This window comes from Cynocephalus volans, chromosome 3, assembly GCF_027409185.1.
Source record: "Cynocephalus volans isolate mCynVol1 chromosome 3, mCynVol1.pri, whole genome shotgun sequence".
In the NCBI taxonomy this organism is placed as follows: domain Eukaryota; kingdom Metazoa; phylum Chordata; class Mammalia; order Dermoptera; family Cynocephalidae; genus Cynocephalus; species Cynocephalus volans.
Genome location: NC_084462.1, coordinates 71,659,228 through 71,686,070, shown reverse-complemented (window position 1 = coordinate 71,686,070; position 26,843 = coordinate 71,659,228). Strand labels below are relative to the sequence as shown.

General features: G+C 50.1%; 1 protein-coding gene across 1 annotated transcript in view; it reads right to left on the bottom strand.

Moving 5' to 3' along the window:
• The window catches only part of ITGA11 (integrin subunit alpha 11), a 106,328-nt gene that overhangs the window by 39,092 nt on the left and 40,393 nt on the right, over positions 1-26,843 (bottom strand). The window contains exons 3-10 of the mRNA XM_063090032.1: positions 17,807-17,907; positions 13,668-13,759; positions 12,490-12,604; positions 10,403-10,530; positions 9,109-9,257; positions 4,558-4,702; positions 3,926-4,091; positions 2,448-2,518 (exon numbers count right to left, since the gene is read on the bottom strand). Of these exons, the coding sequence (XP_062946102.1) occupies positions 2,448-2,518; positions 3,926-4,091; positions 4,558-4,702; positions 9,109-9,257; positions 10,403-10,530; positions 12,490-12,604; positions 13,668-13,759; positions 17,807-17,907 (967 nt within the window). The remainder of the gene's footprint in view (positions 1-2,447; positions 2,519-3,925; positions 4,092-4,557; positions 4,703-9,108; positions 9,258-10,402; positions 10,531-12,489; positions 12,605-13,667; positions 13,760-17,806; positions 17,908-26,843) is intronic.

Genomic DNA, 26,843 nt, shown 5'->3' with positions numbered 1-26,843 from the left:
TCTTCCTTGACACATGGAGCTGCTTGAGCTCCTTGGGACATTTTCAGGGCTTAGCTCTTGCTTCCCTGAATTTGTAAAGCCCATTTTAACCTCCCTTTCTCTTAGATTTCTCGATTCCTGGACATATGTATACACAGCACAGTATTAGAAGCAGGAGATAAACTATTATTTAAGAGTCTTTCTCTCCAACTGGGCTGTGGACTGCTGACAGCTGAAATGTGTTACCTTAATCTCTATCCCCAGTGCCTGGTACAGAGCCTGACACACAGGTAGATGCTCAAAAGAAACTTGGAGAATGAACACCAGAAGACATTGGGACATTCATTCTCTCTTACTGTCCCCAGCATAGGGGCTGGCCTCTGGTCTGTGCCCAGATTTCTCCCAGTCTTGTGCACACAACTCTGTCTGCTCTCTTGCTTGCTGCCAGCCATAGCTGCTGAAATCCTTGTCCTTCAGGAGCCCGCTCAAGTGCCAACCCCTCCCCACATCCTTCCCTGACTGCACCCTCCCCTAGCTGAGGCTTTTCCTTCTGTAAGACCCTAGTCATGCCTTGGTTGGTATTAGATGTGTACGTGTCTGGCTCTCCCTCTGAGCAGGGGTCTCCACAGAGTCTCCATGGATGGGGGCCTCCTGAAGTTGTACATTTTTACCTAGGAGACATCTATAGTTCCCTTCATCCTGTTCTCAAAGTAAGGGCTGCTGTTCTGGATTGTTTGCAAGTTGACTCTTGGTGGCAGGAATCATTTCTGGTTTGTTTTGATACTTTAGTGCATTTGAAAAATACTTGTTGGCTTTAATTACATTGCATTTCTTTGTTGCATTTTCTAATCAGCTCTGACCCCAGAGCCAGGAGACCACGGCTAGTTGTGCCAGAGCATGAGACACACTGCCTGCCCTCGTGTGAATGGATGCTGTCACCTCTCCATGCCAGCTCTTTACCCCTGGACTGTGAGCTCCTGTAGGGCAGGGCTCTCACCCCTGCTTCACCTGATATCCAGCAAAGGGACCAGCACAGAGAGGGCACTGAAAAGACTGGCTGATCCAACCACCTAAAAGGTGATAGCTTTTACCACCTGCTGATTTTGTGGGACTGTTCTGAGCATGAAATGAGGTGCAGGGACTTCCTGGAAGAGTTTAAAGTGCTGTGCACATGTAACAGGGCTGTTACCATGACAGGGCAGTTGCATTCACATCTTGCTGTATTCAAGACAATGGGCACGAGATTGTCCAGATGCAGCACAGGAAAACCTGAGCGTGAGTTGTGCTTCTGTCCATCTGCCCGCTGCATGTGGTGAATGTGCCCCGCTCCCCTCCAATTTGGGATTTCTGACTCAGAGCCCCTGAGATTCCCTGCTCTCTCACGGAGCAGCTGCTAATATTTTTCTCACTAATTTTACTTTAGCAGGTCAGTTAACCTTCCTGTGCTGATTTCTTTATCAGTAAATTGGGACCAAGAAATCCTGCCCTGCTCACCTGACACAGGAGTAGGAGAATTCAGTGGGATGAGAAAATGACATATAAGTAGGATGGACTAATGGGCCTTTTCTGACAAATTAGGAGGCATAAGTGCACTCCCATGGAGTCAGCCTGGCAGAACACACACACACACACCTGGACACCTGTCTGTCCAAAACACACCCACCGGAGCACCTACTGATACGACACATATAGTTGGTACGTCTCCCCATATGGTAGTCCCAGGCAGGACTTTACACTTTATAAAGTGTTTTCACAGACACCGACGCTTCTGTCCCTCTGGCCATCCTGTGAGGTTTCAGACCCACCTTTCAAACCAACACTAGGTGAAGTGCATAGAGGGCGAATGTCGGCCTGAGTCTCTGGGCCCGAGTCACAGAGCCCTAGACACCATGAGCTGCTGTGACACCAAGTGCCTCTTCCTTCAGTGGGCCAGACCCACATGGGACTTCTGCAATCTGATGCGGAGTCCACACAGAGAGTGGGCCCACACAGGCCGCCAGCTGGAGCACAGCTGGAACATCTGGACACCCTCCCAACATCGACACAGGGATGTGCCCCTGGTGACGCTGCACACATAGGCCGCCTCGGGCACAGCACGATCAGAGTGCAGCTGGTTTTGTCATCTGGCCTTGTGTTTGCACAAGGCTCTGTGGACTGCATGGGGTCTTTGGTCTTGGGAGGAAGATGCCTCCATCAGCACCCTGCATAGTGAGGTGCACCAACCTTCCAGGTGGGTATGTGGGTGTATTATTGGTGTCTATTCACTCTGAAAAGGGCTTGAGACAATATAAATAAGCTGAAGATCTTGACTTCCCTCTTCCAGTGCACAGATGGGAGGCAGAGAGATCCCAAGACAGAGAGCAAGAGAGGATGAGACAGCTCATGAAAAGTGGGATGACACATATAGAGAGCTGAGAAGGGTGAGAGGATACGCGGGAGGGACCGTGGGAGGTGACGCTGACCCGTACCTCCACCACGTGTGAAGAAAAGCCTGTCTGCGACATCTCCAGCCCGAAGGAGGTTTCGTTCTTGTTGGTGCCTAAAACAGAAGGACAGACCGATGGCTCCCTGCCTGATTGCTTAGCACGAGACACCAGCAGCTCGATCCGCCGCTCCCATTTCCCAGGGGGGCATCTTAGGGAAGAGGCTGCTCTTACAAGAGGGGCCCTGAGGCTGAGGCCAGTCGCACTGGCAGCCTCATCTGTCCCCATCAGCACCTGCACAGTGAGGTGTGCCAAGCACCTGCAGGTGGCCATGTGGGTTTATTAGTAGTAGTCCACTCACTTCTGAAAATGTCTGGGGACAAGTTATATTACAGGACATGTGTGTTATAAGACGGTTGAGATAGGGGGAAATCATGAAAAAGTGCATGAAAATAATTACATTTTTGGCAAGAAATGGAATTCCCACTTTGCTCACTCCTATTTTTCACCAGATTTGGTTCCAGATGCTTTTGGATGGCTCCTAAACATCACATCAACCCTCAGGAGGGAGACTTTTCACCACTGCACATTTGCACAAGAACTCCCGCGTGTGCTGAGTGCCCCTCCCCACAGAGGGGCCCCAAACATGTCACTGGAACTGATATTGTCATCATCCAAAGGGGAGCATTTGGAGGAGAAACACGCACTGATGTGGACATTTAAGCTCTGGTGTGGAATGTGCTGACGCTCCTGTTCACTCCTTGCCCTCATCTCTCCTTGTTTATGAGGTCCGTTTTCGTCTCTTTCCATGTGCCTGTAGCTTGTCATTTCCAGTGCACTGTGGACTTTGCAGGCTTTGGGACACTGCCTTCTATTCATTTTTATAATCCTCCCATATGCCCATAGCCCCGTATTGGAAGGGCCCGCTATAGCAATACATGGTGCAAATAAGACCAGTACAAATCAAAAATGGAGTTTAATCACAAGGAAAGAGGTAATCTGAAGGAAGCTTGTAAAAAATGCTTTTGGTGGAGTGTGGGCAGCGGCACATGGGGGTCAAGGGTGTCATGCTACAGAGTCAGGCCCAGCTGGGTTCCAACTTGGGTTGCCAGATAAAATACAGGACACCCAGTTAAATATGAATTTCAGACAAACATTGAATACATTTTTAGTGTAAGTCTGCCACAGACGTTATACTTTATATTTGCCAAACCTGACAACCCAGTTCAAACCTCACCATGAGTTCTCAAGCTGCGGGAGCTTTGGCAAGTCTCTTAACTCCTTTGAGCCTCAGTTTCCTTATTGGTAGAATGAGGAGAATATCAGCAAGACCAACTTTCGGGGTTGTTCATAAAGTGTGCGGCCTCACATCCGGCAGGGAGTAACACCCAACTGTTGGCATGTATTATTCAAGGAGGCCTCTTGCTAAGCCATTCCATTTAGTGCGACTGGATTTCGCTCTGTGGGGTTTACCTGATGGAAGCCCAGGAGAGCACAACCCCCCCTAGGCATGCACTGCTCACCTTCCAGGCTGAAGATCCTGTCCCCCAGGGCATCGACGATGTCCTTCAGGGCTGCCTCATCGGTGACATTGAAGAAATGCTTGTCATCAGGGTCGCTGGCGATGTATTTGATTTCATTTAGAAAAGTTTCTGGATTGATCCCCCTGCGGTTGTAGTAGCCCAGGACCTGCCAGGGAACAGGGGCAGGGGCGACAAGCCAGGACATAGCACAGACTTCCCCACACGCCCCAAAGCCCCCGACCCCGGGGGGCCCCAGGGTGGACTGGAGCCATGAGTGTTTGGTAGCCATGAGCAGTCCTCAAGGTGCCACTTGCATTTTGAAACACACTCTCTTTTAGGGGCAAGATAAGACTCCTGCGCTAAGCCAGGGTTCTGGGAGTTGGGAGGCTTGGAGTGTTTTCTAGTTTTCTGAGGTTTCAGAAAAACAAACCCACAACTTTTGTGGACAGGCCTGGGCAGTGCAGAAAGAAGATCCTCAACTTGTTCTGTAGAAGAGGATGAAACGAAAGGCCCATCTGGGGGTCTGGATACTTGTTACACTGCCCCGAAAACACCCTCTTGGAGTCCTCAGGGGATTGGCAGCAAAGCCTCTAAGAGTAGCCTACAGCCCTTGGGTGGGGACAGTGACTTACAGCCACGGCGTATCTGGTTACATTGTCCCTTTCGCTTTGCTGGATCACCTTCTCCAGGTCTGGGCTGTCGTGTGACTCCCCATCTGTGATGACAATCATCACCTTCTTGGCCCCTTTCCTTCCGCCCTTCTGGAAAGCCTCTGAGCTGGAACCCGAACATAGCGGCAGGGTCACAGAGGGAAGTAGGAATGGGGTGGCACCTGACACTCCTCCAGAGGGGCAGCCACAGAGACCAGGACCATGTTCCCCTTGGGAAACCTAATAGGTGCTGGGACCTCGTACCAAAGAAGTAGATGGTTGAGATGCCCAGGCCACCCTTCCACCAGCTGCTCAGATGGGTCTTGCATCTGCTTGTCTTTAAAGAGCTGCTTTGGGGTCCTGACCTTGCTGTTTTGGGCAGGCAGAGGGGATGGGATGAATCTGGGAGGGGAGTTCAAGGCATATGGTGACCTTTAGAGCAGCTAAGTTAGTGGTTTAAAAACTCAGCTGCACATTAGAATCTCTTGGGGGGGTAGTTTTAAAAATATATTGATGCCTAGGCCACACCCAGCCCCATGAAATCAGAATCTCTGGAGCGTGGCCTGGGCATCAGTATTTTTAAAAAGTTCTGATGAATACCCAGAGTTGAGAACCACTTTCCTGAGTACTGAGAATGTATCGTGCTAGGGTCGTTCAACATTCAGACTATACTAACCCACAAACTATGTGTGACAAAGCCTGACAAAGTTCTGACTTCTCCCAGGACAACTACTTTGATTCTATTTTAGGACATATTAAATGTCACATTCCATTGAAAATATTTCTCTTTCTCCCTTTTTATTTTGTTTGCAGTACCTGGAGCATGAGCTTGGCCCACCTGTTGGGCAGTCAGCCCAGGGGACAGCAGGGCTGGCACAGTCACCCTCCACACACCAGAGAGGCTCGTGCAGCTGGCAGTTGTGTTGTATCCAAAGCACGAGAAACTGGCTCCTGAACCACCACCAGCCTTGGTGCCTCTGTGGCCAGCCCTCCTTTAGACCATGAGGTTCTGAGAAGTACAGACATGGTCTCCTCCAAGAGTCTAGCTCAGCAGGTAGACTTTTCCAGTAAGGATCTAAAGATCAATGTTACTCTTAGACTGTGCATGATTCCTCATGGATCTGACCCATGGTAAGGTAGGACAGCCCACAGATTTAAGCTCTATAGTGACAGGGTAAAGGGACACAAGGCTTTGATTACCAGAGGTATCTCTCGTGACATGGCAAGCTGATGAGCTGATGTGTGTGATTTACATGTTGAGGAAGTCACAAAACCTGGAATCAATTAGCTCACAACATCTTTAGGCTACTAGTAAAGAGAGAAAACCATCTGCCGCTCTCTTAGCAGCTCTATCATATTCTGGTATGTTGACTTAAAAAAAATTCTCTAATTTTAGTCTGAGCCATGAATGAAGGGCTGCAGAGGCACACTCGACATGATCAGAGAAGATTCTGAGCTTAAGGCAGAGCCAGTGGAGGGAGAATTCTGCTATTCTCTCAAAAAGAAGTCTAGATGCTTCCATGATCTCACCAAGGGTCCAGGATCAGGAATAAAACTTCAAGCAAAAAAGTATGGTAGGGGAAAAACAGGTTTTATTATATGGAGCCAAGAAAAATTTCAGGATCATATTTCCATATAGTGGAACAGTGTGAATATCTATATGAATCTGTAATCGTGTGAATGTCAGCATGAATCATCAGATTTTAAATTGTGATTTTGTATGGGGTAAAGGGACTTGGATTTGTTCTTTTATAAATTAGATTATAAATGCCTTGAGAGTAGTGAGAGCTTTATACTCACAACAGTTTCCAGGAACCTAGAAGCCAGAGTGACCTGTGGAAATTCAGGCCATCTCATGTCTCCTTCCTGCTCAAAAGCTGCTCTGATTTCTACTTCTCCCAGGTCCTGACACAGGTCCATGAGGCCCTATGTGACCTGGCCCCCTTACCTCCCTAGCCCCTCATTCTGGTCATCCCTCCCACCTGCACTGGACTCTGCTGATCCTGGAAGACACCAGGCACATTCTCAGCTGTTGTCTGAGCTGCTCCCTCAGCCTGGAACACTCCCCACCAGCTATCTTCATGGTCAACGCCCTCACCTCCTGCAAGTTTCCATTCAAAGGCCTCTTCTCTCCTGACCACCCTGTTGATGCTGATTCAATACCTGCCCTCTCCAACCTGCTTGGTGACCTTTCCCCCAGAGCTTCTATCTCGGTTTAGTTTACCAACTCATTCATCTGTTTCTTTATTGTCTGCTTTTCTCTCTAGAATGCCAGCTCTACAAGGGCAGGGCTTTTTATTTGTTTTGTTCACTGATCTATCCTTAGTGCTTAAAACAGTGTGAGGCACATAGTAGGTGCTCAATAAAAAGTGCCGAACAAAGGTGGAATCACTCCACATGGTTCAGGGGCCCTTCCCCCTTTCCAGCCACATATGGCTGCCAGGCTCACTTCTTACTGTGCGCATCTGATGACACTCTCACACTCCAGAACCTGCAGGGCCACTCATGCTAGTTTCAGCTGCAATATCATCACCTTCACACTCTGGCTGTCTTTGCAGCTGCATAGCTCTCTACTCCCCAACACAAACCCCGTGTGTGGTCAAAAGGAGCGCAGCTCTGTACATAAATGTTCCTTGACTTTCCCTCTCCTCCACCCTCATGAGGGCAGACTGTCTTCTGTGGATTGTCTTCTCTCGACCTCTCCTTGCTGGAATCCCAGGGGTCTTCCTAGGACAGGTCAAATGCTACCTCTCCCAGCAGTCCTCCCTGCCCCTCCCTGGGGGCCTGTCCTGCTCCCATCCTCACTGAATTAGGGTTAAGGTTAACACTGGTCAGAGCTCCTCTATGGAGTGTGAGTCACCAAGGCTAGTGGCCACAGGTGACCATCTTTGTAACCCCTCAGGTCAATGGTCTGCATCTTTGCCCTTTAGCAGGTGCACAGTAAAAAAAGCGTGGTATGAATAACTGAGGAGAGAAAACCTTTCACCTTAAAAGCACCAGCTGTGATTTGGGACCTGAACTTGGCCAGCTAGGAAGATCAGAATTTCAAACTTCACTTGAGGTGAAGACTGCAACCCCAGCAGTGCTCATGAGTCAGATGAGTGTAAATGACCTGAGGTTGGTGGGCTGCGGCCCCGTATGAGTCAGTGAGCTTCCCACTGAGAAAGGGGTAGCTGCTGGTCATGGGCGTCCTCCCTTGCCCCAGCCATTCCACAAGGGCCTGCTGGGAGTCTCAGGTCTCACTCCGGTGATGGTGAAACAGCAAAATGGCTCGTTCCTCATGAGGGTGAGTAAGAGGGCCATCTTCTTGGGGAGGAACGCTCATTTAGGAAAAGCTTGAGCAGTTTTATCAGCAAACGGAAATATGCTAGTTGAGCAGTGACTTAACCACAAAGAGTCGTGAGGTTGGAAAAATCTTAATCTTCTGACCACATGAAATCATGATAATACTAAATAGCTCTCACACTGTGGAATTCTGTTAAACACATCGACTAACCCTGCATGAGGTGGATTATAAGGCAAGGGGACTGTGGTCTCAGTGCATGTAGCAGAACTCATAATCACAGGAGTAAAATTTAGACATTGAAAATCTAATTGCCTTTGACATAGTCATTTTAGGAGTTAAGGCCTTGGCTCAAGTGATCTTGAGGAATTGCTTGAAAGTTGGATAATTTCAGTGGGGGTGAGCACAATGTTTTGAGCAATGGCAGTGACACTGAAATAAGTATGTGGCCTTCTGTGTGGACACCTAGAGATAACATTCACCTGGATGAGTGGGTTCTGGTGTGATTTTTAAGGAACCAGCCTCATTACTCTACAACCTCAGATAGATTTAATTATGTTCTTCCTTCCGCATTGATGATACACACTCCACAGGAAGATTCTGCTCTCATAGAACCAACATACTTTTTATAGGATATCTGGGGCAGTATATATTTTCCAAAGTTGGGTGCAACAATACCCCCATCCCAAATGCTCTCCTTCAATGTGACCTTGCTGCTCCTCCACCGTGAGGCAGAATCAAATCCTCTTCCCTTTGAGTCTGGGCTGGTCTTAGCAGTAACTTCCTCGACCAATAGGTAGAAGTCATATTCTGGGACTCTGAGGCTAGGTCCTAGGCAGTCTCCCAGTTCCTACCTGGGGCTCTTGGTGAGCTTGCTCCTAGGACACTCCCTCTTAGAACCCAGTTGCCATGCCATGAGAAAACCAAGTCATGTGGCCATGTATAGGTTACTCAGGTCGCCAGCCCCAGCTGAGCTCCCAGAGAACAGCAGCAGCCATAGCTAGCTGCATGAGCATGCCATCTTAGATCTCCAGCCCATTGGAACCTTCAAATGACAACAGCCCTGGCTGACACTGTACTTCAACCATGTGAGAGAACCCAAGACAGGACCAACCAGCTGAGCCCATTCAACCCCCAAAACTTTGAGAAATTAAGAAAATATTGCTTCAAGGTAGTAAATTTTGTGGTAGTTTGTTACACAGCAGTAGGTAACTAAAACAGTATCTGAGATCTAAATTTTTTTTTTTTACCGAGCAAATTCGATGCCAAATGCTGTCCGGGTCTCTGTTCCTCCTCTCTGCTCAATGTGGCTGGCAGCTTCCACCACATCTTTTACAGACCTGTAGTCATTGAGGTGAAACTCATGTACCACATCTTCTCCATACTGAACAACTCCAACCTGCAGGCCAGAGGAGAGGGGTGACAAAACAACTTGACCCCCTGAAACTTAGACCTTTGGTGGGAAGGATCCCTGGGAGCTGTCTCTCTGTCCATGATGATTCAGGAGTCAGGAGGGCTGAGGACCTTCCCAAGAAAGTAACTCCTGCTGAAGGGAAGCGGGTTCTGCAAGGTTCCAGGAATGAATGGATGGTTTGGTGGGGCAAGTGGGGGTGCATATAGAGAAAGGAGACTTTGTGATTTAAAGAAAGGCCCAACAGATTACATTTCTTTCTTAGAAAGACCAAAGTTGAGAATAGAATGAAAGTGTAAAATATTAGGAACAGTGTGATGGAAGGCCACCAAACTCTTAAACTAAGTTATCTTAAAGCTTGGAAGAGAACAGATTCTTTTATCCCCAAGACTGATAAAATATCGACAATATTAATAGCTTCAAAATGAACAAAAAACTCTTAAGACCTATAGGAGGAATAGAATGATAAAACGTTACTGTTGGGTGGTCTCCCAGTTTGTTGGGCACAAGTGCCCTTCTAATTCTGGACTTTCACTCACGATACCCTAGAAGATGATCTTCCAGTTGTGGGGAACTCATTACTTCATGAGAAAGTCTGCTCCCCTTTTTACAGCTGTGATTGTTACAAATAAATTCTTAGATTGTCTTGAAATTTGCCACCTTGTAAGTTCATTCTATTCATTGGTCCTCATTCAGCCAAAATAATAGGCAATAAATCTACTGTGTCTTTAGCCAGGCAGCGTATCAAATACAAGCTGGCAGCTCTCACCTGCTTCCCTGTCGTCTTCTCTCCAAGATCAATATCCCAATTCTCTCCTGTGCCTCGCTCAATGGGGTTCTGGTGTCTACTCAACATTTCTTGCCTTCCTCTCACTCTCTAGCTGGTTCAAGTCTTAATTGGTGGTGTCTATCCTAGAAGACAGTGTTTGGCCCCCAAACTGTCCTTTGATGTGTCCACCAGAGATGATGTTCTGGGCTGCAGGGCCCTGGTGCTGGCTGGCCCCAGTGGCCCCCACCCTTTCCCCTGCACCACCTTACCACATCCCAAGATGCTCCCCCACACCCGAAGGCAGCATCTGCTATAGGTTTGGGGGGCTCTGTTCAAAGGAGGAAAGAGCCCCAGAGACACTCACCTGGATCTGTCCTGGGCCAATGTAAAACTTCTTCAGGATGTTGATGAGGAAGTGCTGAACCTCCACCCAGGGGTAGATGCTGTTGGAGCCGTCCAGAACAATGACAATATCCATGTAGGTCTGGCACCCTGGGAAGTGGGAACACAGTCATGGCTAGCCAAGGAGCCAGTGTCTGCAAGTCTCTGATTCTCCAGATGATTGCTCAAAAGATGGCAAGAGAATGACTGCTACATGTGTGTGACTCCCTGGGCTGGGGAGCCATCCTTGGGCTGGACATTGATTTGGGCAATGTGAATGACAGACCCAGGAATTCCTGGCTCTGTCCCACCACTCTGCTGGCTGTTTGAACAAAGCTTAAATTAAGCCTGACCACCTTTACTCCTACATGCACTGACCACTGCCAAGTGGTCAATGCTTCTGAGGCAGCCAGCACTGCCCAAATTAGTGCCTCATTATCATTTGTCTTGTGAAATGGTCAGGCTGGTATTTATCACGTGCAGCCCAAATGAATGGCTTTCCCTGTTCAGGAGGGAGGTGTGGTGTAATGACTAGGAATGTGGAATCTGGCATTGGACTGTTTGACTCCTGGCTTTGCCCTCACTGGCTGTGTGACTAGGGGCCAGTCACTTAATCTCTCAGCCTCACCTTTCTCTTCTGTAAAGGAGGCATAAGAATAGCAGAGAGTTGTCATGAGAAATTAGCAAGAAGATGCTTCTTAAGGGCTGAGCATAAAGAAAGTGCTCAATAAATCTTAGCTGATCCTATTTTTATTTTTTTTAAGCAAACCACTGAGTTAACCTGTCAATGACATTATCCGATCAAGCTCTCTGCCTCTGAACATAAAGCTTTCTTCATATTCTCATAATATTAATATCAAATTAAAAGAAAAAATAAAAATCAAATAAAGAAAAAAATCAATACAGAAAACTAAAAATTTTCTTTTTGAGCCAGCTTGGGAAGAACCTGGCTTTAGATCTATGCTTCTTATACATGGCTGAACATTGCCTTGGGGAACACAGACACACACACACTCACTCCTGGGGCCTATCCCAGATCTACTGAATTAGGTCCCACATGAAGGAGCCCTGGAATCTGCATGCTGGTCAGCAGTGAGGAGGCCTCGGCAATAGGAGATTCAGGGAGGCTAGGATGGTCACATCTTCGCTCCAGGGTTGGTGATGTTCTCCAGCGTAAGTCCCACATGCTGTGACCTCAGGTCTCCCCTGTGACCTGGGCTGCCTTTCCCTCTGCCATTTTGTGTGAATAGAATCCACACCTCCTCATCCCCCTAAGAGGACCACTTTCCAGACCCTGCTGGAGTCACGCTTCCTCCTCCTCCTCCCCCATGCACCGTCTTCCCACTGCTGTTCGGAGGGAGGCTGCTGGCAAGCCAGAGGTGCTAATCCCCTCACCCTCCATAAAATGGGCAGCAGCTGCTTGGGTGATGATATTTAACCCAGAGGAAATAGTGAGGCTCAGAGCCAAGAAGTCTGGGATTGCGGGAGGCAAGTTCTGAGCATTGACTCCCCAGGTTTTCTGGGTGAGTGGGGAATGAGTGGGGGGTTTGTGTTCGAAGAGGCTCTGGCAAGCTGGGCAGGACTCCCTGATGCCCAGGAGCACTGGCGTGGTGGAACTATTACCAAGGAGATTTCTGTTCTCTTTGGCTCTCCACCTACAGGGCTATGGCATTGCACAACATAAGGGAACACCATTTACACTGTAGTCTAAGTGAACACTACCCCCAGAATTGTGCAGTGCACAGCATGCCTGCTGTACATGGTAGCCCGACTACCTCTTCCACGCTCAGAGTTTTTGCGGTGAACCTCTCTCAATGCCAGGATTGTCTTCACAACCTTAGCTCCTTTTATCCTTGCCATCACACTGTGGGAAAGGGTAGGCCAGGATTATGATTCTCTCAGAGGCTCAGAGAAATTAAGTGACTCATTTCAGATCATCCAGAGAGCAGAGGCAGAGCGGGGCTAGAGTCCAAATGTTGCTTTGTAGCATAGGGTAGCAGTGGTCAGAGCCCCAAGCCTCCCTGGACTGTCTACCACTCAGCCCAAGTCTGCAGATTTAAAGCCACTTACTTTGGAGAGCTGGGGCCACGGTCTTGGAGAACCTGAAGTTGGAGTTGACTCTCGAACACATCCCTGTGGTGTAGTAGGAGCTCCCACACTCATGAGACCAGAGCGGGCTGCAAGCCTGTGGAGCACAATGCAGACCCCCAGTCAGTGGGGGGGGGGGGTGCTTCAGAGAGCATCCAGGTTCAATGGCTTGAGTCCCCCAGGAGTTAGAGGGCCTTCTTTGAGTCTAACTGAGCTCTCTCTTGCTGCAATGTGCACTAGTTCTCTTCATTTCAGGTGTAATAGAGGAAAACTAATCTTGGAGTCCTGCTTTGTTGTTCTTTCCAGGGCCCATTCTCCATCCTATCATTCCAGGTGTGACTCTTCTTCACCCTACCTGCCCACCCCACCCACCATGCACAGGATCTGGGAAAGCCTTTTCATCCACAGGAGTGGACCTTTTAAGGGTCACTAGAATAGTTCTTCTGTTTGATGAGATCACCTGAAGGACTGGGTCCCAACATCATGCTGTGGTTCTTACTAGAGGAAGAAAAAAGAATGTCTGCTCTTTCTGTGAAATCTGCTACCAGAACATTGACGTCAGCCCCTCCCTGAAGGACTGAGTGATGAGTTCCTCTCGGAGTCAGGGTCATCAAAAATGAAAGTCCAGCTCCATTGCTCCATTGTTGTCCTGTTGTCAGGAAACTCAGGGCTAAATTTTGTGCTGTAATTTCCTTTGGTTTAGGGGAGTAACTATTCTACTCCTAATTCCTTTCTTTAATCAGCTTTCTTTTTTAACCCGGATCTTAAAGGTTATGTTTTATCTGTGTCCTTTGTTGAAGCTGCTGTAAATTATTGTTGGAAGTAGGAGAAGAATAAAGAATGGATAGATGAATGATGGATGGATGGATGGATGGGTGATAGATGAATGAATGGATGGATGGATGGATGATATACGGATGGATGAGCGGGTGGATGATGGATGGGTGGATGGATGATGGATGGATGCAGGAAGGGATGGATGGAAGGATGCATAATGGATGAAAGGACGGGTGTAGCAGAGAGCTGGTAGAGGGGCTGCTTCCTGGAGTGCCTAGGGACTGGCAGCCTGGTGGATAGAGCAGAGGAGCGTGGGTGTGAAGAGACATTCACCCCTCCTCCCTTACCTCTCCTGGCCCCAAGCAGCGGCAGGTGGTTCTTACCAGGAAGCTGTTGTCCTTGGGGTTGGTGGCAAGGCTCAAGCCAAGGCGCATGTTGTCCTTCCGCTCAGAAACATTGGATAGGGTGACCCTACCTGGGGTGAGGAGGGGGAAGAAGCTCAGCCTGCTGCCCCTCCTGCCTGCCCCCACCCAGAGCCTGCTGCCACCTCTGGTCACCTGAGGGGCCCATGGCAGGGCTGGGGCCAGGCAGGATCCTCCCCTATTCTCCCTGTCTGGACCCCCTTGCTTGCCTGCACGTGGTACAGTCCATCATGGTTTACTAAGGCCTGCCTAGACGTGGTCTCATCACTTCCTCACAACTGCCTGTGAGATGAGGAAACTGAGTCTCAAGCCAAGCAACCTGCCCAAGTTCACACAGTAGGCACAAGGTGGAGGCTTCCATCTCCTAGGCCAGAGCTTTTCCTCCTTCAGCCATCTGACTGGACCCCAAACATACCATGGCACCCCACCGAGGCTGCCTTCCTCTGTGCAGTGTCCTCTCCCCAGCTTTCTTCAGGCCAACCTCCCACCAAAACGCACCGGTCCCGTGTCCTTCTCTGCCAGTGCCCCCTCCACTGCTCGTCTGATCAACTGACATATGATAATTAAGAGGATTTTCTCTCACAGGTAAGAAACAAATAGCCAATGTAAGGAGAGACTTCTAGGGGTACAAGGCCTTGCCCAAGAATGTCATTCTGTCATTGGCTGCCAAGAGAGGCATTTGGGAGCAGGGTTATCAGCCAGCTGGGTGTTGGGAGAGGGCTGGCTCTGCAGCAGATGAGAACCATAACAAGAACGATACCAGCTGAGGTTTGACAGGGTCATCCCGACAGGCCACTGAACGGAAGGAAGTGAGCTTGAATTCCCCAGAGTATGTCGGCATGTAGGGGTGTGTGTGTGCGCATGTGTGCCTGTGCGTGTCCGCCCCACAGTATGGGAGGGGCGGGGGAGGGACAGGGAGGAGGGGGTCGGGCACTGTGTGGAGCTGGAGTGGGGCAGTCCCAACTGCTGTGAGTTGGATCTAGGTGTCCTCGCTGCTTGGGGGGACGGGTTGCATGCCGCTTTGTCCGTGACTGGAAGTGTGAAGAGCTGGCCTGCCAGCGAAGCTGGGGGCGGGGACTCGCAGGGCCAGAGCAGAGCGTCAGTGACTGTTTCTAGGCTGGCCTGGTGGGCGGGGGCAGCTGTGTTTGTTGTTTTTCCCACTGGTTTCCCTCAGTTTTCAGTAAGGCTTCTTTTGAAATCCACCCCTCTTGGCTGTGCTGAGAGTGACGGATTGTTCTGTTTTGTCTGTCCAAACAGGCCAGAGAAAAAATACTAGCAACAGCCCTGGTGTTTCTAGGCACCTCATCACTTACAAAGTACTGTGGATGCCCTCCCAGGACCCCCTCTCAAGGTGTCGAGAGGGTTGGTGGCTTCCACGAGGTACACCATCTGACATTACGTCCTGAGTTTTTCCCGATCTGAGGGTGTCGTGGTGGCTCTGGGGACTGGAAAGGAAGCTCCAAGCTTCGACTGGGTAGCCTCTGCCCCCTGCTGGCCTGGAGAATTCTGCCCTCCTTTATTCAAGGGGCCCGCCCCTCACACCACCCTGCCCCTCTCTTCCTCTTCTCCCCTGGCACTGAAGACCTTAGTGAAACTACAGGGGCATGGTAGGAAAGACCTCTGCACTGGAGTAGGAAAGACTCCTGTTCAAGTCCAGCTTTGCCCTGCCCCTCTGTGAATGGGAGACTAACACCTTCCTCCGCAGGTCTGCGTGAGGGTTCCTGGGCGCAAGCCACTCCTCACACAGCACCTGCCTTCCAGAATCAGGTCACCTCCCCCAGCCCCTGCCTCTCATTTAAAACCCTGACTTCATCCAGGTGTTGGGAAGAAAGCTGCCAGTGCGAGACTCACACTGAGGTGCGAATGGCTGACACGCACTTAACCTTCTCTGGAGAGGGGAGAGAGCATTCCTGGCACGGTATGGCCCAGTGCCTGGAAAGGCCGTAGGAAAACCCAGGACTCGGGTTTCCCAGCCTTGCATTTTCCACTGTGGGATAAGCTGACAGATGGTCTCCCTACCACACTTTTCTCTGTAGGAGGGAGAGAACTGCTCCTCAAAGGAAGAGTGATTTTCCTCTGTCCCAACTCACTTTGCTACCCACTGCCTCCCAGCTGACGCCCCAGCTCAGGCATGTTTTCCAGGGTCTGATGGCTTTATGCCTCCTCTTCCTTCTGGAGGGAAATGGGGACCACATTGGAGACCAGAGCAACAGAGAAAAGTAATGATTGATTCAACGTCTGTGTCCCCACCTGGACCAGGAGCTTCTCTCGGTGGCCTGGGCCCCAAGCACAGTGTCCACATCTCCAACCACTCCCCTCACTCCTCTGCCCCACCCACATGGCCCTGCTTTATATTCTCCAACAGGGCAGACTTGTGCCCACCTCAGGGACTGTGCACTTGCTCCCTCTGTCTGGAATGCTCTGTCCACACCTGACTCCTTCTCATCATTAGGCCTTTTCTCAAATGTTACCTGCTCAGAGAGGCCTTCCCTGACCACCTTGCTGAGGTAGAACCCCTCTCCACCTCTTCTACCCCCAGCCTCTCTTATCACAGTGCCGTGATTTACTGCACAGCATTTATCCCTTCCTGAAACTATCCTGCTTCCTAATTTGTCTACTCTCTTATTGTCCCCTTGTGGCAGAACCCCTTGGCTTCTATTCCCTGCTGTATTCCCAATAACTAGCACAGGGCTTGGCACATACTAGGTTCTCATTAAAGGATAGGGACAGATTAGACCTGGAATGGATCGTAGGGGTTGCTGAGTCCACCCTCCTCACTTTACACATGAGCAAACTGTGGCTCAGAGAGTGGATGCGAGCTCCCTTTGGAGACACAGCAAAGAAATTGTATAGCTGGAAGGGGAATCCAGCTTGGCCTGTTTCAGAAGCCTGTGTTCTGGGACGGTCATGACTGGGAACCATAACCACCAACCAGCCTCCCGCCTCCCTTAGACTGTTTCCTCACTGAAGTTTGGGCCCTGGCTGTGGTGGGTTTTGAACTTCCCACCTGTGGCGTGGATGCCAATGTGGGCAGCAGCGGCCTCCAGCACCATGTGATGGGCAGCTGGCTGCCCCGGGGATCTGAGTTCTTTGGGCTTTCTCATGCATCCAGCTTTTTCATCTATCTAATCCTTCTGAGCCTCTGCCTTCTCTGCCTGGAGGGCCCTGCTGCCCTGCCCATGCCCTACCTCCCCAGAGAGCCCACCCGCTGCTCTAGGGCAGGGGCTCCCCTCCTGGAAGAGGGGGAAGCTGCAGGTCCTGGCCCTGGGGAAGGCCACTGCTCCAGGGTGAAGCCTGGAATTGCAGCTTTTCAGGCCAAATGGAACTTTTGCTCCCTTCTGAAAGTGGAGCAACAGCCCAGCCACCATCTGAGCTTTAGACAATGTGGAAGCAACTTAGTGGACTGGCATGAGTGCTTTGGTGGATGTGTGTGCATTTGTCTGTGCATGCATGTGCATGCATGCATGTGCACACAGATTTTTCGAGGACTTGGGAGTCTCCAGAATATGCCTGAAAAATCTTCAATGAAGAACAAAGCCTCCTCCATTTCAGAAAGGCAGTGTTGCGTAGTGGGTAAGGGGTGACCATGGACTGTCTAGATTGGAATCCCAGCCCTGCTGCTTAGTAGCTGGGTGACCCTGGGCAGGTCCCCTCACTCCACAAGCTGTCATTCCCTCATCTGTTAAATAAGTGGTTCAATCTCATATGGGTGTTGTGGGAATTAAATGAGTTGAAATACCTAAAAAGTGCTTAAACCAGTGCCTGGCACAGGGTGAACGTTATCTGAGATATACGAATGTTGCCTATTGTTGTTATTATTTCAAGATCAGAAAGAAGACAGGAAATGCTTTCCCCCTGCTGGGAAAGAAACCCCGAGTTGAGTGCAGTGGCTTGGAAATGTGGAGGCCTGGGTTGAATCCTGGCCCACCTCTGACAAGCTGGGTGACTATGGGAAAGTTGCCTCCTCTCTCTGTACAATGGGGGCAGTGACATCAACTAGGTCACCTCATGGTACAGCTGGTAGGAGCCAGTGTGACTGAGCCTGCCCCACACTAGACCAGGGTGGGCCTCATTGTGACGAAACCATTGGCTCAAGTTACCCAGGTTGAGCTTGGTGCAGTTCCCGTGGATCACCGGACACTTGTACACGTCTCCCGTCTTTTGGTGGCCATTGCTTTCCAATGGGGCGCCCACGACCAGCCTGGGAAGGAAGAGAAGACAAGCAAAGATGGTGGGGAGGTGCTCCTCCCTGTCAGAGGGTGGAAGCCGGCCGGCAGTGCTGGGGGAGCTAAGTGGGAGGAATCCTGGAGGAGCCGCCACATGCAGACCCTCGGGCTTGGACCTTGTTTCCTGGTGGGGGTGGGGGATGCTGGCCTTTCAGCATAAAGTCATGGGGCCTGGATCTGAAAATACAGAGATGAAGACTGCACGGGCCCTGTGACAAATGGGATGGAGGCGAGTCCTTGGCAGGAGAGCAGATGGTGCCTGAGCTGCATCTTAATGGGTGAATATGAGTTTGCAAATGGTGGGAGGGTGGTAACGGTAGTCATTCTGGCAGAGGAATGATGTTTTTGGAGCTGTGGAATCTTGGCCATCTGTCCCTCCCTGCAGGGGGCCTCATTCCTCATCTTATCTTATAGGGTGACCTAGGGTGGGGCACATTGCTAGTGGTCATGGCTACCCTTGAGCCCTTAAGTCTTTGTTCAGGATGTGCAAGGCAGCCGGTGGGCTGATGAGTGGCCAGGGGCAGCCACCAGCTGGGCTTCTGCCTTATTTGGAAAAAATGTCTTTGCAGATGGTAAGTTAAGGCTCTTGAGTTGAGGTCATCCTGGACTATCTGAGCTGGCCCTAAATCCAATGACAATTGTCTTTATAAGAGACACACAGAGGAGAGACGGGAGAAGAGGATGCTGTGTGAAGATGGAGGCAGAGGTAGGAACGATGCCGTCACAAGCCAAGGAGGTCCTGGAGCCTCCAGAAGCTGGAAGAGCCAAGGAGAGGTTCTCCTCTGGAGCCTCCAAAGCGAGTACGGACAATGCCGCTTTAACTTTGGGCTTTGAGCCTCTAGAACTGTGAGAGAACACATCTGTACTGTTTTAAACCACCCAGCTCGATAACTTGTCATAGCAGCCACAGGAAATGAATACACCTTGCTTGTGTGCACACATATTTCTAGGGAAAAATGAGCAGCCATTTCTTCCTGGCCTGGCCAATCCCCATAGGCAGTGCCCTGGAGGAAAAGCCTGTGACCCTGGGGGCACAGGCTGTGCACGCACCTCCCCTGAGGCCAGAGAGAACTCCTGCTCAGACTGGAGGCCCTCCGATACTCTCCTTAGAGCTCTCCACAGCCCCTCCATGCTTCATCTCCCACCCACCATAGGGCAGCACCATCAGGGGATGGCCAGAGTGGCCCAGGGAGGCAGCGGGAGCCCCAGGGCTGACCTCAAGTGAACCCCTTCAGTGCCCACTCTGCATGCCTATGGTGTATCCAGAACCCTCTAGGTCTTGGATGTCAACCCAGCTCTCTGCCCAGGCCTTAATAGCTTTCAGTGACTCAAGAACAGTTACCCTTTCCAGGGACATTGGTCTGTCATGGGAGGGGGTGCCACAGCTCACAACAGCCCTGGAAGGCTTCCAGATCCCAAGGGATAAAGACTTGATGGTGGTGGAATTTGGGGTACAGGGACAGGTGAGACATTTGGGAGCAAGGAGACTCGCCAGAGCCCTTTAACTGCACTGCCAGAGGCTTACTGCCACCTGACAACAGAGCCCAAAGAAGAAGCCACCACTTGTTTTCTGACTTCAGATGGCCAAGAGAAGATGGGCTGGGAGGCTCAGGCCACACAGGACTTAAGTGGCTTCTTGTAGTCAAATGCTCCCCCTGGCCTGCCCTGCCTTCCCCCACCAACTTCGGGACTGTTCGGAAAGAAAGCCAGGTCTGAAGTGGGAGCTACCAGAGTTCTGTTTGAAATTAAGTCTATGAAATCAGAGCTGAAGTTTCTCCCCCGGGGAGCCAGATAATGACATATTCTAAATATATCCCCTTATTAAGCATGCCTATTTTTGACTGGCAGGAATTAATTGGACCCATAAAATATGTTTGTCTAGACGACGTGATTTTTGGCTACTTAATTCTGCAAGTGATTGTGTGGTCAAGGCTGCTCCATTCTTTCCAGCAAAAGAGAGAGAGACAGAGACAGAGACAGAGACCGAGAGACAGATGGAGAGAGATGGAGAGAGAGAACAGTATGGGAGGCTTGGGATCCAAACTTTCTGCTCCATTTTTCAAGGACAACCTGATTATGAGCAAGTCTTCCTGAGGGACGCTGCCTCCTGGGAAGCACTGCCATGTGGTGGGTGGGTGCTTTCTGGAAAGAGTGCCTTTGAGGAGCACCTTGCAGAGTGCCTCTGAGACAATCAGGCACAGCATGTTCTCGATTAGAAAAATCATGGTCATCTTCTACAATGGCTATCCCCATGTGTCTTCTAGAAAACACCCCACCAGCCTGCCAAGGGTGGGCCCTCACAACTCTTCCCATTTTCCAGAGTGCAACTGTGAGGCCCCAGTGGCCCACTTGGAGGGCCCTCAGTAGTGGGTGAGATCCCTGGGCTGAGAATCCAGGGGTCTTCATCCTGGTTCTGTTGCCAGCTTGCTGAGTGGCCTTGGGAAGTCATTTAGCTTTCCAGATGTTGATTTTCTTGGCTGTGAAATGGGGTTAACAGTTCCTGCACTGCCTGCCTCCCAGGGTCACTGTGGAAAGTCACAGATGATAAAAGGCTTTGAGAAATGGAAAGGGCCGTATCTAGGTAAGCTATACACAAAGACTGGTGGCTTCCTAGAAGTCACGTGTCCTGGCAATGACCAAGATGGGACAATCTGGCAGTAAATCCACTAGGTCTGTAAGACTGGGCTTTGTCCTTTTGAGAAAATAAGGGCTGCTCCCTACATCCCATCTCTATTTTTCCAGACCTCATGTCTCTGGAAGCCTCTGGGGACTTCATGGAGTAGCAGAGCAGGGCTTACTGTCCCCATAACACAGATGCAGAAACTGAGAACCCAGGAGGGGAGCTGATGCAGGCCCCATAGTTCACTTGCGGCAGAGCTAGGGCTGGAGTTCTTCTGGGATAGCTTCCTTTTGGCCATGAAGGGAAGGCCTAGCTGGGCCCTCCTCTCCATTCTTGAGTCTGGGCACTACGTGTGCCTTTCGGGCTTGAGGTTTTGAGGATATGATTCAGTCTCACTTTGAGGGGATAACTGCCAAATGCAGGGAAAATATTCACGTCATCACTGAGACCAGTCAAATTGTTCCTTGGGGTCTGGCAGCCCCTGCCACCCTCTGCGGCCTCAGGCTTGTATAGCCATCTGCAGCCTCAGGGCCTGTTGTGCCTCTCGGGGGCTGGATATCCAATACCTTCTGGTGTGGGCACTAGACGGCACGGCAAACCCCAAAGGTCGTGGCGAGCGTTGGGCTCCTTCCATGGGCTGTGTGTCATGAGTCACCAGCTGCGGGCTCCCAGCATTCCTCTGGAGAGACGCAGGGACTAGGGCCTCGGCTGGTGGGACAATTGGCAGCACGCATTTCAGCCACAGTCCTGTAGGACCCCTTCTCTGATGGCCACCCTCTAAGCAGGGCTTTGCTAAGGGAGCACGCTCACTGTGGAGATGGCCACCTGAGGAAGGCAGGACGTGGCCCTGCTGGATGCTGGGCTTCTTGCCTCCCAGCAGGACACAGGCTAAGAGAAGTGGCCGTGGCTTGTGGGGTCTCCCATCCGACCGCCTACCTTCCGTCCTCGCTAAGAGGCCCTATGGAGACTCATCCTGAGTCCTGCTTGTCCTCAACTCCATCCTGCAAAGCAGTTTTGTTCTCCAAACTTTTAAAATTGCAATCTCGTATCAGAAAAAAAGGTGACATGAACCCCCAATCTGTGTAAATTTATATGTAAATTATACTAGTGTAAACTGTCGATCTGTATATCAAATATTAGTAATCTTGTTTTTTCAGATAGGATATAAACCTAAATAGAACTTGAATCGTTTTATTTCTGTATGCCAGTATATTGTCCAGCACATCCCCTGGGGTGCGTCCACCCCACCCTGTAGGCCACTCCTTTAAGATCTGGCATAAATTCCTACTTGCTCCAGGAAGCTCTCGCTAACGATCCCAAACATTGCCTCGTAAACCATCCCATAACCCCTGCTGCTTGGTGTGGCCAGTGTCGTGGTGGTGTAATTCCTTGAGGGCTGAGATGTTCTGGTCTGCCCTGCTATGCCAGTGTAGAGTGGTCTTGAAGGCACTTGGTAAAGAGGTCCCTATGGCTGATCTAGCCTTCTGTAGGAGAGTCTGCAGAAGCAGCAGCTTTGGGAGCCTTACCTCAGGCCTAAGAGAAGCCCCCAAATTCCTTACCCGGAAAAAGGGGTGCTGAGAAGTTGAGTATTTTCCGTGCGTAGAGGTTCAGTGGAGGGACCCAGCTTCTGTTCTAAAGTCAATGCTAATTGCTTCCCTCTTCCCAACAGTCCTCATTTCTGTTTCAGGATCCAGGAAATATGGCTCTGTTCCCAGTTTCAGGGATGGAGCACATAGCTCAGGTTAGGCCAGTTTTATCTCCCAGCTTGTATTAGTCCGTTTTTGTTGCTTATAACAAAATACATGGAACAGGGTGATTTATAAAGAAAATGAAATTTATTGCTTACAGTTTCTGAGGCTGAGAAATCCAAAGTCCATCTGGTGGTGGCAACAGGGACCCAGGGGTCTCACATTGCAAGATGATAGAAGCAGAGAGAGCAGAGAAAGAGACAGACTCTCCTCTTCTTTTAAAGCTCTCAGAACCACACCCCTGACCACCATTTTAAATCCATTCACTAGGCATGGTCCTACAATCCAATCATCTCTTCAAGGTTCCACCTTTCAATTACCATAATAGGATTTTCCACCCTGTTAACAGTCACAGTGGGGGCTAAGTTTCTCATACATAAAACTTGGGGGACACAATTCAAGCTTCAGTGAGTTTTGGGGGGACATAATTCAATTCAGTACACAACTGCACTGATTGAGTCATGGTGGGTAAGTGACTCGTCACCCCAGAGTGATCTCAGGACTTCTACTTGGGACCCAGGTACCAAGGTGGTCTCTTTAGATGCTGCAGTGTGTGGATGCAAGGCCTGCAACTGTTGGCAGCCACCTTGTGATGATGAGGGTGTGAGCTGATGCACTGAGACGCATTGAGAAGGGGAGAGCTGAGAGAGGCACCAAGAGAAGCAGCTGTAGTCCTGACGATACTGTGCACCCCTGGATCAAACTATACCTGAAGCCTGCATGAATTTCCCCTGGACTTTTCCGATATATGAGCAATAACTACCTTTCATTGTGTAAGTCTGTTTGAGTTGAGTTTTCAGGTATTTATAGCTGAAAACATCCTTTTAGAGTGTCTAAGGCAAAAAATAAAAAAGTGCACATAGTTCAAATTACCCCTAGAAACTCCACACTTTACCATGCTATAAGAGGAGCATGACTACCAAGACAAATGAGGGAGGAGCAGACTCATATCTCCCAGCTCGTGCTCTATATGGGGCTTATCCTTACTGGGTAAGTGGTGGGTGGAATTGCTGGCACCATTTACATTATGTCTCTCTTGTTATTTAACTGAATGCATAAAATTGCTCCTTGGTCCAGCCTTATGGGAACAGAAACTCTTTTGTTTTATGTGCATCCCACTTACAATAGCTGCTCAGCCAGGGAACCCTACCCTTCAGATGTTTTTAGTTACCTGGTAACTGGCATCAAGACTGTCAGAGCTGGGAGGAAATGCGAAGGTTCTTTGGGCCACCCTTGGATGCAGCATCCAAGGCCCAGAACAGAAAAGTGCTGCGTCAGAGCAGGTGATGGCAGAGTTGGATCAGTGGATGGTGTTCTGACTCCCACGGCAGTGCTTCTCTAAGCTACAGAAGGCAGAAAGCCTGGAGGCATGGGCTGGGGCTCTAGGCCCAGCTCAGCCTTTTACTGGCTGTGTCTGGTGGGGCAGGTGTGAGCAGCTTAGCTCCCCAGAAGATGGGGCAAGCTCGAGGCCATGGGCACATAAAGGCCTTTGGATGTTTGGGGAAAAAAGAAGGGAAACCCAACAGATGGGCCTGCGTCTGGCAGAGGTGCTGAGCCCAGAGGCTGGCATGGACTGTCTAGGAAAGGCAAGATGTGGGTTCAATCCCCTCCTTAGCTAGCCTTGTGGACTCCCTTCTGCAAAGCCTGGATCTCACATCCTAATATATAACATTATTATTAATTGTCCTCTTCATTTTAATGAATCACTTTCAATGCAATTTGATTGCACTTGATTTTGATCACCAGAATAGTTTTGAGGCTGGCAGGGCAGTTTGCATCTGAGGCTCAGAACATGGATGTAATAGGCCTGCAGAGAGACACTCAGTTTCAGAGCCAGGACTCCAAGTGCAGCATTCTTTTCACCATTGTGAAGAACCAGAAAGCTTGGGGTTCAGAGTGGGGAGAGGACTCCCCTCTCCAGAGCCAGCTGGGCCTGTCCCCACAGGGGCCTCTCGCCCCTCTCCTCTCTCATCCCATCCCCTCCCTCACCTGTTCTTCTCCCCCAGCAACCTCCCTTTCCAGTTCAAACCCACACGGGGCCTTTTGTCCGTTTTCTCTCCTGGTTTCATTTCTCCTCTTCTGAAATCAGATAGGGGTATCGGGGAGGGGGTTTCACTTGAGGAGCCAAGAACTCAAGTGAACAAAGGAGAGACTATTGCTTTAGTGAGGCCTTTTCTCTCCCTCTCTCTCTCCATGGAAAATGTAATCTCCTCTGGCCAGTGTGAGTACAATGGCTAATGTGTTCAAGATGGGGCTGGGGAAATGCTGAGCACAGCAAGCCTGAGTGCCTGCCGACTGGGGGCTCCGGGGCTGCGCTGGGTGTGCAGAGAGAGCCTGCCTGGAACCTGCTCGAGGGGAGACATTAGCACCTGCATGTCTTCCTGGGCTGGCTGCAAGGACTTGTGGTTCACCTTGGCTTAGACACCTGGCAAGGCCTGGGCTCCTGGGGGCTGGGAAAATGAGGACCCCTCTGTTTGCCAGTGCACCCCTTACTCTCCTGGCCTCTACAAAACCCTCATCAGAGACGGGAATCCTTTGTGTGTGTTTTAAACTGACACATATATGTGATAGTTAATTTTATGTGTCAGCTTGACTGGGCCACAGGGTGCCCAGATATCTGGTCAAGCATTATTCTGAATGTTTCTGTGAGGGAGTTTTTGCACAAGTTTAACGTTTAAATCTGTAGACCGAGTAAAGCAGATTGCCCTCCCTAATGTGGTTGGGCCTCAACCAATCAGTTGAAGGCCTGAATATAACAAAAAGACTGATTTTGCCTTGAGTAAAAGAAAATTCTTCCTGTCTGACTGCCTTTAAACTGGGACATCAGCTTTTTCCTGCCTTTGGACTTTAACTGAAACATCGACTCTTCCTGGATCTTGAGCCTGTCAGTCTTCAGACTGGAACTCACCATCAGCTCTCCTGGGACCTCAGCTTGCTAACTCGCCCTGCAGATCTGGGGACTTGCAGCATCCATAATTGCGGTGAGGCTTTATATTTATCCGTCATAATAAATCTCTCTCTATATAAACATACACACATGTACACACACACACACATCGTATTGGTTCTGTTTCTCTGGAGAACCCTGACTAATACATATACATACTGCTTATTATATTCTAAGGGCTTTATATACATTATTTCGTGTGGCTGACAGTTCATGCTCTCATTCATTCATGGATTCATAAGCATTTACTGAGCTCCCAGTAACGCACCAAACCCTGGGGGCATGATGGTGGCCGCAACATCATCCCTGCCTTCAAGAAGCCTCCAGTTTTCCAGAGGAGACAGGCCTAAAGACAGTTACAGCAGTGGCTGCCAAACTGGGTCCCAGACCAGCAGCATCAGCCTCCTCTGGGAGCTTGTGAGACGTGTGGCGGCTTAGGCCCTATTGACCACTGGTGGAATCAGAAGCTGGAGGTGGAGCCCGGCATATGTGTTTTAACAAGCCCTGCAGGGGATGCTGATGCACACTCAGGTGTGAGACCTGTGAGAGGTGCTTACATGGGGTAAGCAGAGGCATGGCGGCCCTCGGCCCTCGCTGCCCCAAATCCACTCTAGTAAAACCCGCCCTCTTCACCGTTCCCCACAAGGCTCTGCACCACCTCACTGCTGCTGCTCACCTCTCTGTTCCCCCTTTTACCAGGACTGCTATGAATGTTGTGCACAGCCAGGTCCTCTCAGTTATCATTTTGGGCTCATCTCCAAAGCCACCTTCCCAAAGAGGCCTTTCCTGACCTCGTGTCACTCCCGCCTCACCAACCTGCCTTATCCCCCTCACAGCACTTTGCGCTATCTGTTGCTGTCTTCTTTTTTATTTTATTTTATTATTACTTTTTATATTATTTTTATTTTTATTAAGTATATTTTTTATTTTTATAGTGCTGTCTTCTTGATATGCCTTCTCACTGTCCTCATCTCCTTACAGAGTTTGAGCTGCAAGGGAGCTAGGACCTTGCGGATCAGGTTTGCAGCTACAGATACCCCAGCACCTAGGACAGCATCTGGCACAGAGTAGGTCCCGAAATATAGTTGTTGAATGAATCAGCTAATCACCTGGCTTGGTGGGACAACTGTAACCCAACAGCCCGCAGTTAGGGACCACTGACGGCAGCCCACTTTTGTATTAGACACCTGCTGACCCAGCTGGGACAGTAGAGCAAGCCTCGGCAGAGGAACCAGCAGACTCCACACTGTGGCCCCCGACAAGGCTGTCGCCTGCCCTGGTATGTTCAGTCCCACTTGGTAGATGAGAACACCGAGGGCCACTTATCCTCCAGGGTTTTGAGGGGAAGTGGTTCCCAACCTTGCTGGTCATCACAATCACCTGGGGATGTACAAATGAAGGTTCCTGGGCTCCAACTCCAGAACGTTCTGATTCAGCCAGTCTGGGACAGGGCCCAGGAATCTGTATTTTTAGCTCCCGTATGTGCAGGCAGGGTTGGGAGCTGGTTTGACGGCTCTACGGGCTCTACCGAGGAAGGAGGACGAGGGAGGAAGCACTTCTGCCCCGGGAGCTCCCACCCACTGCGTCTGGGGATCA